Here is a 16621-nt window from a genome sequence, read left to right on the forward strand (position 1 = left end):
TCCTGGAATAAACAAACATTTGGAGAAGTTACACCACGTCTGGCCTACTGTCTCCCCTGCGTCTGATTCCATGCAGGGAACACAATTGTCTGTACGCACACACACACTTGTACATGCAGTCCAGGACGCACCCACTGTTGTTTGATATCCAGATTAGCAGCAGTCGTCCCTTCCATGGAAATTCAGTCAAGTCATAAATGTAGTTTTACATTGACCGTAAACTGGATTGTGGGTGTTATTGTCAAGATGCACTCTGAGTTCGAAAGCAAGTAAGATTACAGACCCAGTTTGACAATAGAATACCTCATAAATTATTTTTTCTGTCAGATTGATGGCTGTGTGTGTGTGCGGCTTGCAGGTTTGTGTGTGTGTCTGTGTGTCTGCACTTCCACCGGGATACACATTAGTGTGTACACATTGTCGTGTACACACTAACCTTCAGTGTCACTACTTTTATCTGTCTTATGGTCAGTTTCTCCTTCTCAGTCCAGACATCCAGCCAGTTTCTCAGGAGCACTGACTTGTGATCTGTGGTCATATGAGCGGATGCCCCATGTGTCCCAAGGCGGTTCACAGCTACAGGAAATGCATCATTATAAACTCCCTCTCATTTCCTTTCCTTGACTCAGCGTGCTGCATCTTTCTGATCACAGTGTACACACACACACACTCTCACTCTTTTGTGTGTTGTCACACACACACATACACACTTCCCAAGGATAACAGTCCCTTATGTCCCAGTCATCCAAATGTACAAATATTAAGTTATTAAAGGAGGATGCTGTAATATGAATGCCTACTGTAGATATGTTATCTTCTGTATGCGTGTGATTGTGTCTATTGCGACACACACATACCTACGTATACACACACACACACACAAGGCTGGGAAAGCTGGGGGCATTATATTCAGATATACCTGATGTATATATTCCTAACAGTCCTAACCTCTTCATGACATATTCCTAGTCTCTTCTTTACATCCGTCTTTCTTTTGTCATTCTAATCCCATCTAGCATAATTCTTCACTAAATCTCATACATTCTGATCGTAGACTGGCCTGTATTATCACATTTTATGAGACATAATCTGGAACATAATCTGTTCCTAATCCCGCAAATATCCCCCTTGGGCAGACGTACTGCGAAGGACAAAAGGAGCCTTGCTGACTGCCTCTAGCCTGGAGAGCCAAGCGGACAGGACACACACCAGTCAACACATGGTTACTGGTAACAGATTGAAATTCGTGTTTTTTCTGTCATTTCCAAATAAAAAGCCCTTCTTTCACTGTAGTACATCATTATCTGATCTGCGTAGCCCAAACATGTGCCAGGCCAAGGGACACCACCCCTGTTCCTAGGCAGCTTCTAACATGTGGATGTTTTCTCTACGCTAATAGTGCACATCTGATTCCAGTCATTATCTGTCTGACAAGCTGAGTCAGGTTTGCTCTAACAGGGATTGGGGGAGAGGAACCTAAAGATGGTACTCTCCAGGGTAAGGCTGCGAGGTTAACGTGTGGGTGGGAATTAGTCAAAGAGATTGGGGTAGGGCGGGGGGTAGAATATAGGTGTGTGTTTCTATGGGAGAGCCCACTGGTGTGACCCTAACATCAGTCTCTCCTCATTCATGAATCAGGCTATGCAGAGTTGGAGCACCAAAGCAATCCTGTTCTTGCTTGTGTAGGCAGCAACCAGCCTACCCCCTTTAGGAGGGGGAGGCTATGGGAAATGTCAGGGTTCACTTGAAATGGAGGCGGTACCAGACCAGTCAGAACCATGGTGACATCACTCCTCCACCGGCATCTGGGTCCTGATTGGATAAGTCCGTTGAAAGGAGGACGGCATTGGCTTTAGCCACGCCCCTCTCTGCTTGCCTGCCTGTCATTCTCTTTTATCCCCCCTCTCGCCTCCTCTGACATATTAGACCAGCTTATACGTGCAGATCAGTCTGTGTGTGTGTGTGTGTGTGTGTGTGTGTGTGTGTGTTACGTCTGTAGGATCTAGGGGAATTACATCTGGCTTCTCTCTCTCTCTCTCTTTCTCTCTCTCTGTCTCTCTCTCTCTACCTGTGAGCAGAGGGTGTAAGTTGAACTGTGGGCAGTCCCAATAAAGTCCCGCCTCCCTCCTGACTGTGTGTGGGTTGGGGGAGGTGTGTGTGTGTGTTTGTGTTTGTGAACTGCACAGCGAGGACGAGAGGGAGAGGGAGAGCTTTTAGTGTTCAGCCGAAGTCTGGACTCTGACGATGTGGAGGAATGGAAGGTTATCTCTTCAACTCTGAGAGTGTATGTGAGTGTGTTAGTGTGAGTGTGTTAGTGTGAGTGTATGTGTGTGAGTGTATGTGTGTGTCTCTCTGGGAGAGGGGCATAGCAGGGCAGGATGGCCCTAAACCGAGTATCCCTGCTATGCCACGATATCACCAGGATGTGGCTGCAGCTGAAGATGATGACAGGTACGGGGTGTGTGTCTGTGTGTGTGTGTGTGTGTGTGTGTGTGTGTGTGTGTGTGTGTGTGTGTGTCACTTGTTTTTCACTTGTCTGATGTTTAGCCTATTTACAGTTTCCTTATCCTAAGATACTGTAATATGTGGTTTGGGGTTAGTGGAAGCAACATTGTGTGTGTGTACGTCAGGTACCCCAAGTGTCATCAGATGGGTGGAGAAAATATATTTGTAACAAATTTCTACTAACTGAATCATATCTTTATGGTTCAATCTGAAAGATTGAACTATAAAATTGTGTGAGACTATCAAGGATACACCTATCAAGTTAGCGTGTCCTTGTGTTCGACTCAATAATCAGTTATTCAGATCCCCAGAGCTTCTGATGTATCTAATCTCCGAATCTCGAAGATTCGGGACTTGGGAGGGAATTTGAAAACTCCTTTATGGAGTTATTCTACTCATACAGTCCATGATTCCCAGTGATGGTGCCAGCAACAAGTGATATTGTGTGTGTGTGTGTGTGTGTGTGTGTGTGTGTGTGTGTGTGTGTGTGTGTGTGTCAGAAGTGAGAGTCAAGAGTCAGTGCATTAGAATGTCTCCCTCCTGTTTTCAGAGCTGGGCAGATGGAGGGGCTCAGCTTAGGTACAGCCCCTCCTTCTGCCATCTCTGGTCCCTGGCACGTGGCACCCCAAGGTGTCACCCTAGCCACTCTGTCTGGCTAAGTCGTTGAGGAGTCTTGGCCAGGTTCTTGCCAAAGTTGGCTTTGGGCTGAACATGTGCTGGAGCAGATGGGACATAAGACGCTAGGGTGTAATACTGATACTACAGACGCCTGGGATGTCACCGCGCGGGCCCTGCCAGGTATTCTGGTGTTCGAGGGTAGCAGAGGGGTTCAGGGTAGCAGAGGGGTTCAGGATCATTTGGTTTTGTGTCATACACACAGTAGGATTGTTGATATGACAGTAGTGAGATCATTTGTAGGGGAGAGTAAGAATGACCCCCCACACACACACACACACACAAACACAAACAAACAAATGTCAGATGTCACTGAGCTGGATCCACAGCTGTTGAATTATTCACTACTATTTTTAACACATTCATAATCATGTATTTTCATTATATCCAACATTGGATGTGCCATACCTTGGAGCTGAGGGTCAGAGTGGTGGCTATCTTGTCTACAGCTTCTGAACTGACACAATGTTCATGGAAATGAATGTTTGAACCTTAACTGAAGCCATTCTTCTTCTTAGACACCCTTGTAACAGTACAAGTGTAAACACATCAGCATATTCCTCACATGCTGTTTTCTTCTTGGAAAAAAGGTGATTGGCAGGTGTTCCCTCATGTCAGAAAAGGGTTGTTACGAGGAGTTGTTTTCCCTGATGCGTGCGCGGGCTTGTTGGTTTGTTGTTGGCCGAGGCTGTGAGACAGAGGGGATGGAAGAGAGAACAGTGGTTAGTTGTGTTGTCCTCTCGCTGGGATGCCGCCTGCTCCGTTCAGACAGAGAGAAGGCCTTGCCAGTCACCCAGACAGAGACGCAGGGGCCCGCTGGTCAAGCGTGAAACCAATGAGCCCCACATCTCAGTCAGTTGGACACAAGCAGAACAGAGCAGGCCAGAGCCAGAAGCTGGAGGCTTCCTATCTTCTTTAAGCTCCTTGGAGACTGCTTTAGTTGGTAAACGTATACGTACATACTGAACTTCACTGTTCAATTTGGCAAACTGTTGTATTCAGTTCAGTAGTCACATGACTTGAGCATGATGGCTAATACTCATTACTGAAGAGAGGCTTGAACACAGAAATTCAAATCAAGTATAACAATATTCAATATAATGGTAATATACAAATGATCATTGTAAGTGATCATTTGTTCTTCATGACTTGCCTGGTTGAATAAAATCTAAAAATGATAAACAACTTGAACTCCAGAACATCAGATTTTCTTTCATGGATACTGTATGTTACTGTCACTAGCTAAACTGTCATTCCTCACCGATGGGAGCCCTAAAGCGCTGAGTGGTGTGGCTGATGGGAATGTGGACACATGCCAGGCCACCGTTGGCCGTTTTGACCCAGTTGTTGTTTGGTTGCTGCCTCCCACCCCCTGTGTGTGTGTGTGTGTGTGCACGGCGTGTATTGCATTGCCATGGCAGATGGGGCTTGGTTAACCCTAACTGTAATACCAGATAATCGAGCCTGGATTCCCCTACATCTACAGACACACACACACACACGGCTGTGGAATGGCTGCTCAGCTTGTTTACACACACACACACACACACACACACACACACAGCTGCCCATTTCCATGCTTTACCCCTACATTAACAGTTGGCCTACCAGCTCATTCCAAACCAACACAACTTAAAATCCCTTATCCGTATCCACGTATACATGTTGCCTCCGAGTCTGCATTCCAAGATAGCCCTTCCCAGCCCATACCATCCCTTCCACACCACTCATGGTTCACCAAACATGTTGTGGTGACCAATGGGGGCAGGGGTTAATTGGAGGGTAAGACGGGGGGGGGGGGGGGGGTGAGACTAGGGAGGGTGGGGCGATAGGGGGTCCTCTTTGGTGGGGGTCTTGGTCTTTTGTCTGGAAGAACATCAAAGTTTGTACCGCCTGTGGTTTTATTTTGTAACAGGCATGCAGGGACAAGACTGGGTCTGGCAGGGTTGTGGAGGCTGCCAACGTGTATTTAGGTGACTAGTGGAAACAAGCTGAAGAGGAAGGAGATCACAGCTGTGTCCTAGTGTGTGAGACAGGAGAGGGAGGGGAGAGGGGGGGCTGCTCAAGGTCATGGTCCTGTGGAATCTATGTGGGTGGTGAGGGGTTAACTTTGTGTTGCCCGAGTCCCAATTTGGGCTCATTTAGATTTAATATAAAGCGTGCATTTACACACATGCGCACAATTTAGTTAAATTCAATTAATTATGAAACCAGCTAGACGGAAAATGGAGATTAAATAATGTGTACCAAAACACGCCCTTTGTCCCGAATCATGATTTCTCCGGAGAAAATCAACTCGGTGTTCATCCAATCTCTACCTGCAGAAGGACACATTCCATTTATAGAATGGCCAACAATAGAAAAGTCGACAAATGGAGAGAGAAAGTTATTTCTAGATCTTCTTAGGTACTTATAGTCAAATCTCCTGTTTGGTCAAAAGCTGTACAAAAGCTGCATTGTTGTGTCCGTCCCCCTCCCCCCCCCCGTCCCCCCTTTCACCCTCTTGTTCCCCCCTACTTTTAAACCAGAGCCACATCTCCACATTAAATATGTAGGCATTCGTAAGAGAACCCTGTCGTCCATTCAATCCCATTACCAGACCGACCATCTCCTTGCTTCCATCCCTCCCTCTGCCCCCCCCCCCTCCCTTCTTCTCTGTACACATCCAGCCTTCCAGATCTGGGGCTCATTCAATGGAATTGAGCCAAACACAAACAGACACACACACACACACACACATGCTGCTTAAAACAAGAAAAACAACGCATTGTATAGAACTCCAGAGCTCTATTGGATAGAAAAAAGAGGTCCAGGGAATTCTGCAAAGCTCCATCTCTATCCTCTCTGAATGAAGCCCCCAGCGGGAATGAATGTGTTGGGGAGAGGGAGGAGGGAGGGAGGGGTGAGAGAGACAGAAAGAGAGGGGAAGGGAAGGGGGTGGGAACATTCTTGCCACCAACCCCCAACCTCACCATCACTCCCAACCATCATTGTCATGAATGTGGGGGCCTGGTGCCCCCATGCAGCCTTCAGGCTTGTGGGGAGATTGGGGGACAGGGGTGGGTTGTGCTGGGAAAGGGAAGGGAAGGGGTGGGTCGTCAATCTCCTCTCACTAGAGAGCCTGTACAAACACCTCACTATCAGTCAACAAATATTGTGAGACACTCACACACATACCACACCATGGAGATGAAGCTGAGCTGTTAATCCTGAAGATGACTGGCTGGGCCATGAAGCATGTTTCTGATTTTACAGAGAACGACTTCAGTGCTGTCACTGCTGAGTGAGCAGACTGACACACCTACACGCCCTCCCACACACACACACACACACACACACACACTTTCTCCATTCCCACCCACACCTACCTCCTTCACTGGCACACACCCCTACCACCAATCCCCAAAACAGACCACACAAACACACGCACGCAGGTGTCTAATTCAAAGGTGGATTCATCGAATCCACTCTGGTTGTATTCACAAACACATGTACATGGGTCCAGCCATCTAAACTGGGTCAGGAGATGTAAAGTGTGGGTGATGAGGTTTGCTGATGCTGGGGCCGGAGATGTAAAGTGTGGGTGATGAGGTTTGCTAATGCTGGGGCCGGAGATGTAAGGTGTGGGTGATATTGTTATGTATAGTAAAAAGTAAATGTTTTGGGAAGTTACATTTCCTCTCTCTCTCTCAGATGACATCATGCAGCAGGAGAGCTGTCGACTGTACGCTGCTGACATCGGACCAGACCTACAAAAGCAGTTTGCCTTCCTTTCAGGTCGGTATCCCCACCCCCACCCACCCACACCTCACCCCCCAGCTGGAGGGTTGCTGGTACCGACATGGCTCACCCCCCCCTGGAGCCAGACCCTGCAGCCCACTTCCCAGTGCTTCTGCTGGCTGGCTCTACATGTGGAGACGTGCTTGTCGTCTACACAGCTCTCAGTGGGGACGAGGAGCTCGAGCCTCCTCCTGGAAATGTGTGTTTCCAATCCGTCACTACGGCGATCATGGCAACCCAGATAGGGGCCCTGTGTTGAGTTACCTCCAACAATGGGTGCCCGGAGACAGACCGTGAATAATTCATTGCCACGGCGATCCACTTGGCAACCCAAGCTACCAACTTTTTTTTTTTCTTTTTTCAAGAACGGGTTGACACTGTGATCTGCTGTGATTGGCTGCCTTGGTTTGTGTGTGTGTGTGCTCTTTGATCATCAGTGTTAACATACTGTACATGGTCGCTGTTATCAACTCGGTGTCCGTGACCCAGCTTGGTGATGCCAGTCGTGGTTACCAAGCAAGTGTGGGTTAGACTGCACCATGCAGGAAGGAGTTGATCAAGCTGTCTGGTCATGTGATCATGTAAGATCCAGTCTAGTCTGGCTGTCAGGTGATCATGTGAGATCCAGTCTAGTCTGGCTGTCAGGTGATCATGTGAGATCCAGTCTAGTCTGGCTGTCAGGTGATCTTGTGAGATCCAGTCTAGTCTGGCTGTCAGGTGATCTTGTGAGATCCAGTCTAGTCTGGCTGTCAGGTGATCTTGTGAGATCCAGTCTAGTCTGGCTGTCAGGTGATCATGTGAGATCCAGTCTAGTCTGGCTGTCAGGTGATCTTGTGAGATCCAGTCTAGTCTGGGCTCCTACTGGAGCTATACACACTCAATGAGGGAGTTTGTCACCTTAACTACATTGTGTGTGTGTGTGTGTGTGTTGGGAGGGATGTGCTCTCCTCCTGTGTTTTGGAGGTCAGATTTGACTCCAGGCTACTGCTGTAGTCATTAACCTCAAGTCTGCCAGCTGGTTAGCGACACAGCGCACACACACACATGCACACTCTATTTGCAATGTGATAAGGAACCAACCTATTTTACTCTCTTGTGTGTACACTCCAATATTTGCATCCATTACGTGTGTGTGTGTGTGTGTGTGTGTGTGTGTGTGTGTGTGTGTGTGTGTGTGTGTGTGTGTGTGTGCGCGCACGTGTGAGAGGGGGGAGACAGGGGGGAGACGGGGGTGATGGTTTGGCAGAGCTCCAGCCACAATCCAAAGGCCCCAACAGAACAGACAGTGAACATTCATCTTCCCTGCACCCTCCCTCCTCTTCTCCCTCCCTACCCCACCCCCATCACTCCGCCCTGATATGATCAGTCTGGGTTATAATCCTAGCTGGGATATGAGGGAGAGGGCTATCCAGAAGCAGAATAATAAAGATGATTAAGACAACAGGAAATGAAAAAGCATACACACACACACCAGTGGTATAGTGGACGGTGGATATGGGAGTGTTGGAGAGTGTGGGGGGGTGGCATCTTTTAAAAAGGAAAGCTGTTATTGTAGTCTGCTTCCTAGGTGACTTGGCCTTGTGACCTTGTTGTGACCCCTTGCTCCTTTCCCAGGGGGCCGAGGGGGAAATGGCAGCCCCATCATCGTGTTCCCAGAGTTCCCGGCATTCGGTGAACTGCAGGAGGAAGAGTTTCACAATGTGCTGAGTTACCTGACCAGTGTGCACAGGTGAGGACATACACACAGTCGCATCAATCCATGTTTCACAAACATTTATCATTTCCTCAGGCCTCCTTAGTTTAGTGTGCCATGCTTTCACATTGTAGACAGTGGAGTATTTGTGTGTAGCCAGCAGGTGGCGCAAGAGAGCCATTTTCTTGATAGTCTTTGTTCCAAATCCTTCACAGAGAACAGTGATTGAAGGGAAGGTAGATCCCGATTCTGAATTTCCATGTCTTTGTGTTTCTTTAGTTGCTTACTTGAATTGAGCAGGGTTGAGATCATTTTAACTGAACTCAATATCCTTAGGTTCTCATTTGTGAGGATGATTTATTCTTGACAATATTCTGTGCATGTATGCGGTAAGGTTTAGTCCTGTGTATTGGCTTCCTACCACCTGCTGGTAAACCTGCTGTATGTGTCTCTGTTTCTCTCTCTCTCTTTCTGCGGTTCGCTCCACTGCTAACACATACACACACGCTGAGTGGGGGAGGAAGGGAGATGAAGGATTGGGTGGGGGCAGAGCAGAAGAGAGGGGGGAGAAAGAGGGGTGTGTGTGTGTGTGTGTGTGTGGGGTGCATGCTACTGTCATGGCGGTTAGCTAATTTATGTGTATTTTGCGGCTCCACACCTCACCAGCCAAGTGTGGGCGGATCCCCTCTTCTCTCTCCAGCCCAGGGCCCGCCTCCCCTCTCCCACATCAGCCATTCAAGCCCAGCCTGTCTGTCATAGGGGTCTCTGAGCTGTGATTGGCTGTCAGGGAAACGGTAGATGGTAGGGTCTGGATTTATTGGCTGAGAGCAGGGGCAGGTTGGCAGAGGAGAGCCGTTCGGAGGGGTTCGGCGGTTGGCCCTCATTCTGTCCAAGCTGTAAACATAAGGCTGGGGTGTGTGTGTGTGTGTGTGTGTGTGTGCGCCGGGGAGCTCAGAGGACAGGCCATGTCGGAGAAGCTGCAGTGAGGAATAAAAGACTGTTGGTGCTGGAGGATTGTATTTGGGGGGACATTGTTGTGGATTACCAGCTGGTTTATGCGGTGTGGCCGTGACAACCGTGGGATTTACCTGAAGACAAGAAGCTGCAGTAGCAGGCTCTGGGTACTGCTGGCTTTCACTCTCTCTGTTCGTGTGTGTGTGTGTGTAAGAAAGAGAGACACGAATGGTGGATTTAACTGCTGGCTATGTTAACGGACAGATGGACCACCAAGGCACTGTTCTGATATCGGCCCATTGGCTTTCATGTGTGTGTGTGTTTATGTAAGGGGTATGTGGGGTGGGGGGGGTTAATGTGATTAAATGTAATTGTGAATTGTGTTACTCAAGACTCTTGGCTGTGCTGTATTCAAAGCACTAGCATTTCACTGTGTTCACACACACGCACACACACACACACACACACACACACACATCTAAAGGGGGTGCTCCAACGGTCTTGCATATGCACACCTTCTAATATTGGAAAATATTCACACTCACAAAAACACACTTTCGGTCACTCGGAGTCCCTGTTGCCGTGGTAATCAGGCTCTTGTGTCATTGCAGTGTGTCGGCATCTGGAGTAGGCTTCATCCTGGTCATAGACCGCCGGCAAGACAGATGGGCCGCCGTCAAGGGAACACTGTTACGCATCGTGGTAAGTCATAGTGTGTGTGTGTGTGTGTGTGTGTCAGTGTGTGGGAGTCTTGGCATCTGTGTGGGGTATGCTATTATCACTGGAGACTCACTGATAGATTTGTTTTTTTTCCGGTTTGATTCATATCAGATGCAAAGAGCTTGGTTTTTGAATGCAGTGACATGAGACTGAATATAGATGTTTTGGAATGAGTGGTAGAGCTGTACTGATACACTGTACACCTCAGATACAATTAGCATTTGCTAGCACACAGCGTTATATAGCACAAGCACACATGTTGGGCACCTCAAACAACATATAAACAGACCAGCAGAAGCGTCTCTTATCAGTGCTGTTTGGGTGAAACGCTGATGAGATGCTGCCTGCTGTCACCCCGCTGGGAGCCACTGCTAGCTCGCATTGTAGCCGTTAGCCCCCTGGCTCAGTTTATATACTGATGTGCTCGGATGCTGAACACAGGCTCGTCCTCTCTCTGGTGTTGACAGACGTGACTCCCGGGAGACATGTGCTCCCGGCTACACTGGGGTGGAAGAGGGAGCTCTCTCTCCCCTCTCTCTCTTGTTCCTCCTTCCTGGCCTGTGTCTCGTTCCCTCCATTTTTGACATTCCCACAGAAAGTTTTGAAGAAGAGAGGACCAGGTTGGTAACATTTGGGGAAAAACAGAAAGAGAGTGAGCGTGGAAAAGACCGGCAAGAATGAGAGAGGTGAGCGAGGTAGAGAGGGAAGGAGAGAGAGAGAGAGAGAGAGAACGCAGGTGGATGGTAAACTGAAAACCAGGTGTTTCTGTATGCGTGTGTGTGTGCGTGTGTGTGTGTGTGTGGGGGTGGGTGTTTGCATGTACATATGTGTGCCTGTCTGTGTTGAGTGGTAGCCACAGTTTTTGTGTACCCTTGAATGTCTTAAAAACAATCAGCTGTATTGCCAAATAGAACCTACCTCCTGGCTCTGAGAATAGACTTTTCAGCACCAGCTACCACTGGACAGCTCCCTCCATATGGAGAACATGTAAAGCCTGTGTTCTCCTTCAGCAACATCTTGTAAAGCATACTCTTGTATAATGTATGCAGATTACTGTTAATGATATGCTAATTGCTTACTGATAAACATCTGAAACACAACCTAATGCCCGGCCTGTTGGATTTCTTAGAAACACTGCATGGAATAGTTCAGTATAATTTGCTCCTGCCAGGTAAGCAGTGCTCGCTCACCCATGTCTTACTAGTATGGCCCCTGTTCCCCCTTTAATTCAGAATGGAACATTCCCTTTATAAGGCCATGTTCCAGCCTATGGGTTCTAACATGTCTCTGAGAAGGGGGGTTATCAAATAGCCGTGATACATTATTCCTAATACACACAGATGGCCTATAGTGCACTACTGCATTAGTATCTGCCATATCTCTTTTACATGCAGGTTTTTAATCTGGAATATTGTCAGCTGTCATTGGGATAGAACTGGGGTGGAATCAGTTCCACTCCAGATTATCTGATTCTTTTAGTTAAATGAAGTGTGTTTGTATTGATTCCTCTGCAGTGGTACTGGTGTCCTGGGTGTGGGGGAGGGATGGGACCAGCTTGATTAGTAGAGTGGAGGATCAGCATTGTGTCAGCACATCCTCAGGGACAACTTTCTTTCTCTTCCTTTCTCTCACTCAATAACACTCTTTCTTTCTCTCTGTATCCCTCACTCTTTCTTTCTTATTCTCTCCTGTTTTATATTTTTCTGTTCTTTCTCGTTTTTGTTTCTGTCTCTCTCTTATTCTAAAATCTCTTTCTCCTTTTCTCTCCGGCTTTCACACACGCACACTTGCACACACATATTCACCGGCTCCTTTGCTGTCCTGTCTCTCTCTTCCATTGCTCTCATTTATTTTGTCTCTCTGTCTGCTTGCCTCTCACACGGTCTCTGTCATGTACAGTACAGGACAAGATGCTTTTTCTGTGGGCTCCTCTGTGTGTGCTGTTCATATAAATGACTAAAGAGGAGGCTGTATGCCTCTAGTCAACCTTGAGGAAAAATCATCATTTTAAATGGCTGAGTACCGTGATGCATGTATGTGTGTGTGCGTGTGCACGTATGATTGTGTGTGTGTTTCGCGGCTGGTCCCGAGAGATCTAGATCCAGGCTGGGTGAGGATGTGGACACTGGTGTCATTACTCACCCCCAGGCAGAGCAGACACAGAGGTGGGTGTGGGCCGAGGGGCTGTGTGTGTGTGTGTGTGTGTGTGTGTGTTTGTGTGTGTGTGTGTGTGTGCGTGCGTGCATTTTACATGAAAAAACACACTGTAAATCTGAGAAGCAAGGGAAGCAGACAGTGCTGTAACTGTGTGTGTGTCCAGGCTTTGTTTGGTAGAGGGTCTGTCCCAGTGAGAGGACGAGCTGTGTGAGGGGAATGACCTTGCCAGCGCATCTCACGTGTCTCCAATGAGCCAGTGTGCTGAAGGTCGTTTGCATCCTTATCTCTCTACACGTCAAAGTCATCACACAAATCAATGTCCTGGCTAACCAACTGGTGACGAACCAACTATGGATCTCAGATCTGATTGGGAGCAAAGCTTGGATCATAGTGGTCGTTGCATCGCTGTACAAACACACACACACACACTGCCAGCTGCTATACCTCACACATCCCATGCACTAGCTAAGGAGCACTATGTTATTCAAGGAGTGTGTGTGTGTGTGTGTTGGTGTGGTGGCAGACCCCTCCCTGCACCCAGCACCAGCTTAAAATGTAAAACACTTTGATCTTTGTAAGAATATGGGTGAAAAATGCAATATAAGTGGATAATCATCATTTATTTATGGCCTGGCGCGTGGCTGGATGACAGGGTGCAAGTCTACTCCACAGAGAGGCTATTGTTATGGAAATGACAGGTCAGAGCCAATAGCAGAACCCCCCCACCCTCTTTTTAACTTGAAGATTTTAATTGGTTCTTTCAACAGCCTCATATTCAGGATTATATTGTTGGATGACGGATGAGGTCTCAAAATGTATCTGCTGTACTTACATTTTGTACATTTTCTGTTCATCACCCAGTAAGTTAACTCTGTGTCTTCCCTTGTGCAACCATGCGTTCAACTCTGTATCTTTAACCAGTTTTATTTTTATATTGTTTCAATGCCGATGAATACAGGATCTATCTAAATAAATAAATAAATAGACGTCTGCTTCTCACCTCTCCCTAGGGTTAGGTTTAGACCTCATGATCTAGAATTAATTGACGATAACATGTTGCGAGGAGGATGGTTAATCCCTGTTCACGCACACAAACACACACACAGCACTACAGCTGGAGTGTCAGTCAACCAGTGAAAGGCCTCCTAGGAAAAAGGAGGTTAAGCTAGTTAGCCACCAAATGAATCAATCACAACCAGCCCCATGTGTCATCTAACTACACAGGTCTTTCAGAGCGTGAGAGGGAGAGGGGGTAGAGGAAGAGAGACATCATTTCCTTTGTGATTTGAAAACATATTAGTTTTCATTGACAGACGCTGCTGCTACTTGTAAGGAGAGTATAGAATCTGTCTGTGTATTGACTGTGTCATAATCATGAATAATGAATGAGAGGTTTAAAGGCCTCAGGAGGGGCCTGTGTGTCTCAGTAAGCCTGTGTTATTTCACCTCTAAACAGAACGGCTGTCTGAGAAAAAGGAAGCGGGGAGAGAGAGGTAGAGAGGGGGAGAGGGAGGGAGAGAGAGGGAGTGAAATATGGAGAGAGAGGCCACAGATGACCATCACTGCACGGTTTCTCCTTACTGCTCAAGGAGGAGTGGGGTTTCCATGACAACACCATGCAGGCGGTTGGGTTTGTATGGATCATGGGATGTTCACTGCTGGCGAAGTGGTGACATCAACAGAAAGAGAGGGGAAGAGAGGGAGACAGAGAGAGAAAAGGCTTATGATGCTGATTTAAATTACTATTGACAACTTCTCTTTATTACCCGTTGTTTTTTTGGTGTACTGCTCCTGCAGACTTTTCAATATTGCAATTCATATTTGCCTCGATAGACCATATGCCTTCAAATCTGTAGAATAGACGACTGGGATTTCCATAACAAGCCAGAGTATCTTAACCATCTGGACCAGGTCACTGTGGTGCAATCTAGGTTTTATCTGCCCCCCCCCCCCATCCAGGCTGTGTGTATGTGCGTGCAGAACATATTTTTAAAATATAATCTCTCCATCTAATATAAGCTCTGTCTCGTTCTCTGCCTCCCTCCCTCCCTCTCCTGTGCTTCCCTCTACCTGCCTCCCTCTGCCTGCCTCCCTCTCCCTCTGCCTGCCTCCCTCTCCCTCTGCCTGCCTCCCTCTCCCTGTGCCTGCCTCCCTCTCCCTCTGCCTGCCTCCCTTTCCCTCTGCCTGCCTCCCTCTCCCTCTGCCTGCCTCCCTCTCCCTTTGCCTGCCTCCCTCTCCCTCTGCCTGCCTCCCTCTGCCTGCCTCCCTCTCCCTCTGCCTGCCTCCCTCTCCCTCTGCCTGCCTCCCTCTCCCTTTGCCTGCCTCCCTCTCCCTCTGCCTGCCTCCCTCTGCCTGCCTCCCTCTCCCTCTGCCTGCCTCCCTCTGCCACCCAGGGTTCATTCCCTGGGATCTTACATCTGGTTCTGGTCTTGCGGCCCAACACCCTCCTCCAGCGGACCCTCTCCGACATCTTCTTCAAGTTCAACAGGGATGAGTTCAAGATGAAGGTGCCTGTAGGTGCTCTTTCGTGTGTCTGTGTCTTTGTGAAAGTGTTTATGTGCATGTTTGTGTTTTTACATACGTGTATGAATAGTGCCTAACGTGTTTCTGTGTGTGTGTGTGTGTGTGTGTGTGTGCGTGCGCATTCACCAGGTGGTGATGCTAAGCTCTGTGACTGAGCTCCACGCCTACATCGACCGCACCCAGCTGACCCAGGAGCTAGGAGGCACCCAGGAGTACTGCCACGACGCCTGGATCTCCCACCGCACGGTAAGCCATGGAGCCAGGAGGACCCGTCTAAACGCTGGACCACCATCTCCTACTGTAGCAGAGCCGTCTACGGCGTGTGTTTGTGGGGGTGTAAACTGTGTGCATGTGTCCCTCCCAGGCCATCGAGGCCTTTGCCCTCATGGTGAAGACCACGGCTCAGACCCTGCAGGCGTTTGGCACGGAGCTGGCTGAGACGGAGCTGCCCAACGACGCCCAGGCCACCTCCGCCCTGCTGGGCACGCACACCGACAAGAAGGACAGGATGAAGGTGAGAGGAGGACAGGAGGCAGGGGACACAGCTGCGCTGTTGGTTCGTGGATTATTTTGTTAACCTCATTAGCACTTACATGAGCTTGATTGTGTGTGTGCGCTTCTGTCTCTCGGTGTGTGTGTGTGTCCTCCAGGAGGACTTGTGTGTAGCCCTGGCCCAGGGGGGTCGTCTCCTGGAGAGCATCAATGAGCCTCTGCAGAGAGACCCTGACTACAGCATGAACCAGGACGAGCTGGAGAACCTGGCCACTGTCCAGAGGTACGCTGTGTGCGTGTGCGTGCGTGTGTGTGTGTGTGTGTGCTGCTGGAGAGTGGATATAGCAGGCCTATTCCAGTTGCTGAATTGGGTCTATTCCCTGACCCAGAACATTGGACTCCCTTTTGTACTTGTCTGGGGTCTGGTCTTAAAGCTAGTTACGTTTATTCAGCTTCCTGTGTGTGCTACTGTCTTCTGTCCTGAGTACAGTAGAGGACAGAAGTACTTTATTGACCCCCCCATCAGAAATGTGCACAGTCACAGCTGCATTGACAGTCACAATGCAAAATATACATTATACAAAATATATAAAGTACCATAATTAGTAAGGATGGATCATAATAGCTTCACTCTCAAAACCTGTCTGGATTAAGCTTGAAAAGTAGGTTTGAATTTTTCTTTAATAACCGCGTTAAATCCTTCTCAACTTCTTCATCTCTCCGCTATTTTCTACAATCTCTGGACTCACTCTTCCTCCCTCACTTGTCTTGTATTTTCTTTCCTTCTTCTCTCCGGCACCTGTCTCTGCAGACTCCTGGGACAGCTGGATGAGACGGAGACGGCGTTTGATGATTTTTGGGAGCAGAACCAAACCAAGCTGGAGCAATGTCTGCAGCTCCGCCATTTTGAGCACCACTTCCGCGAGGTCAGTAGAATTGTGGGAGTTGTAGTTCTAGCCAGCTGCTTGTCAAAGCACATGTTTGCAATGCCTGAAGTGGTTTGGATGTGTTTTCAGTGAGACATTGCTCTTTCTGAGGTCAATAGGTCGCTTGGTGAACTTCACCCAGTTCTATATACATGACAGCCAGGAGGCAGTAGCTCGCAGGACTTTGATGAGTTAC

General features: G+C 48.3%; 1 protein-coding gene across 5 annotated transcripts in view; it reads left to right on the forward strand.

The window, feature by feature from the left end:
* The first annotated feature begins 2175 nt into the window (after positions 1-2175).
* Positions 2176-16621, forward strand: part of mcf2la (mcf.2 cell line derived transforming sequence-like a) — a 26795-nt gene continuing 12349 nt past the window's right edge. For all 5 annotated transcript variants that reach the window (XM_084667866.1, XM_084667870.1, XM_084667868.1 and 2 more), the window contains exons 1-9: positions 2176-2451; positions 6874-6957; positions 8575-8689; positions 10219-10309; positions 14878-14997; positions 15137-15253; positions 15372-15521; positions 15658-15782; positions 16311-16425. In XM_084667866.1, the coding sequence (XP_084523992.1) occupies positions 2379-2451; positions 6874-6957; positions 8575-8689; positions 10219-10309; positions 14878-14997; positions 15137-15253; positions 15372-15521; positions 15658-15782; positions 16311-16425 (990 nt within the window). In that variant the 5' untranslated portion in view covers positions 2176-2378. The remainder of the gene's footprint in view (positions 2452-6873; positions 6958-8574; positions 8690-10218; positions 10310-14877; positions 14998-15136; positions 15254-15371; positions 15522-15657; positions 15783-16310; positions 16426-16621) is intronic.

This window comes from Hypomesus nipponensis, chromosome 12 (genome assembly GCF_054491055.1).
Source record: "Hypomesus nipponensis isolate SF chromosome 12, ASM5449105v1, whole genome shotgun sequence".
NCBI lineage: Eukaryota > Metazoa > Chordata > Actinopteri > Osmeriformes > Osmeridae > Hypomesus > Hypomesus nipponensis.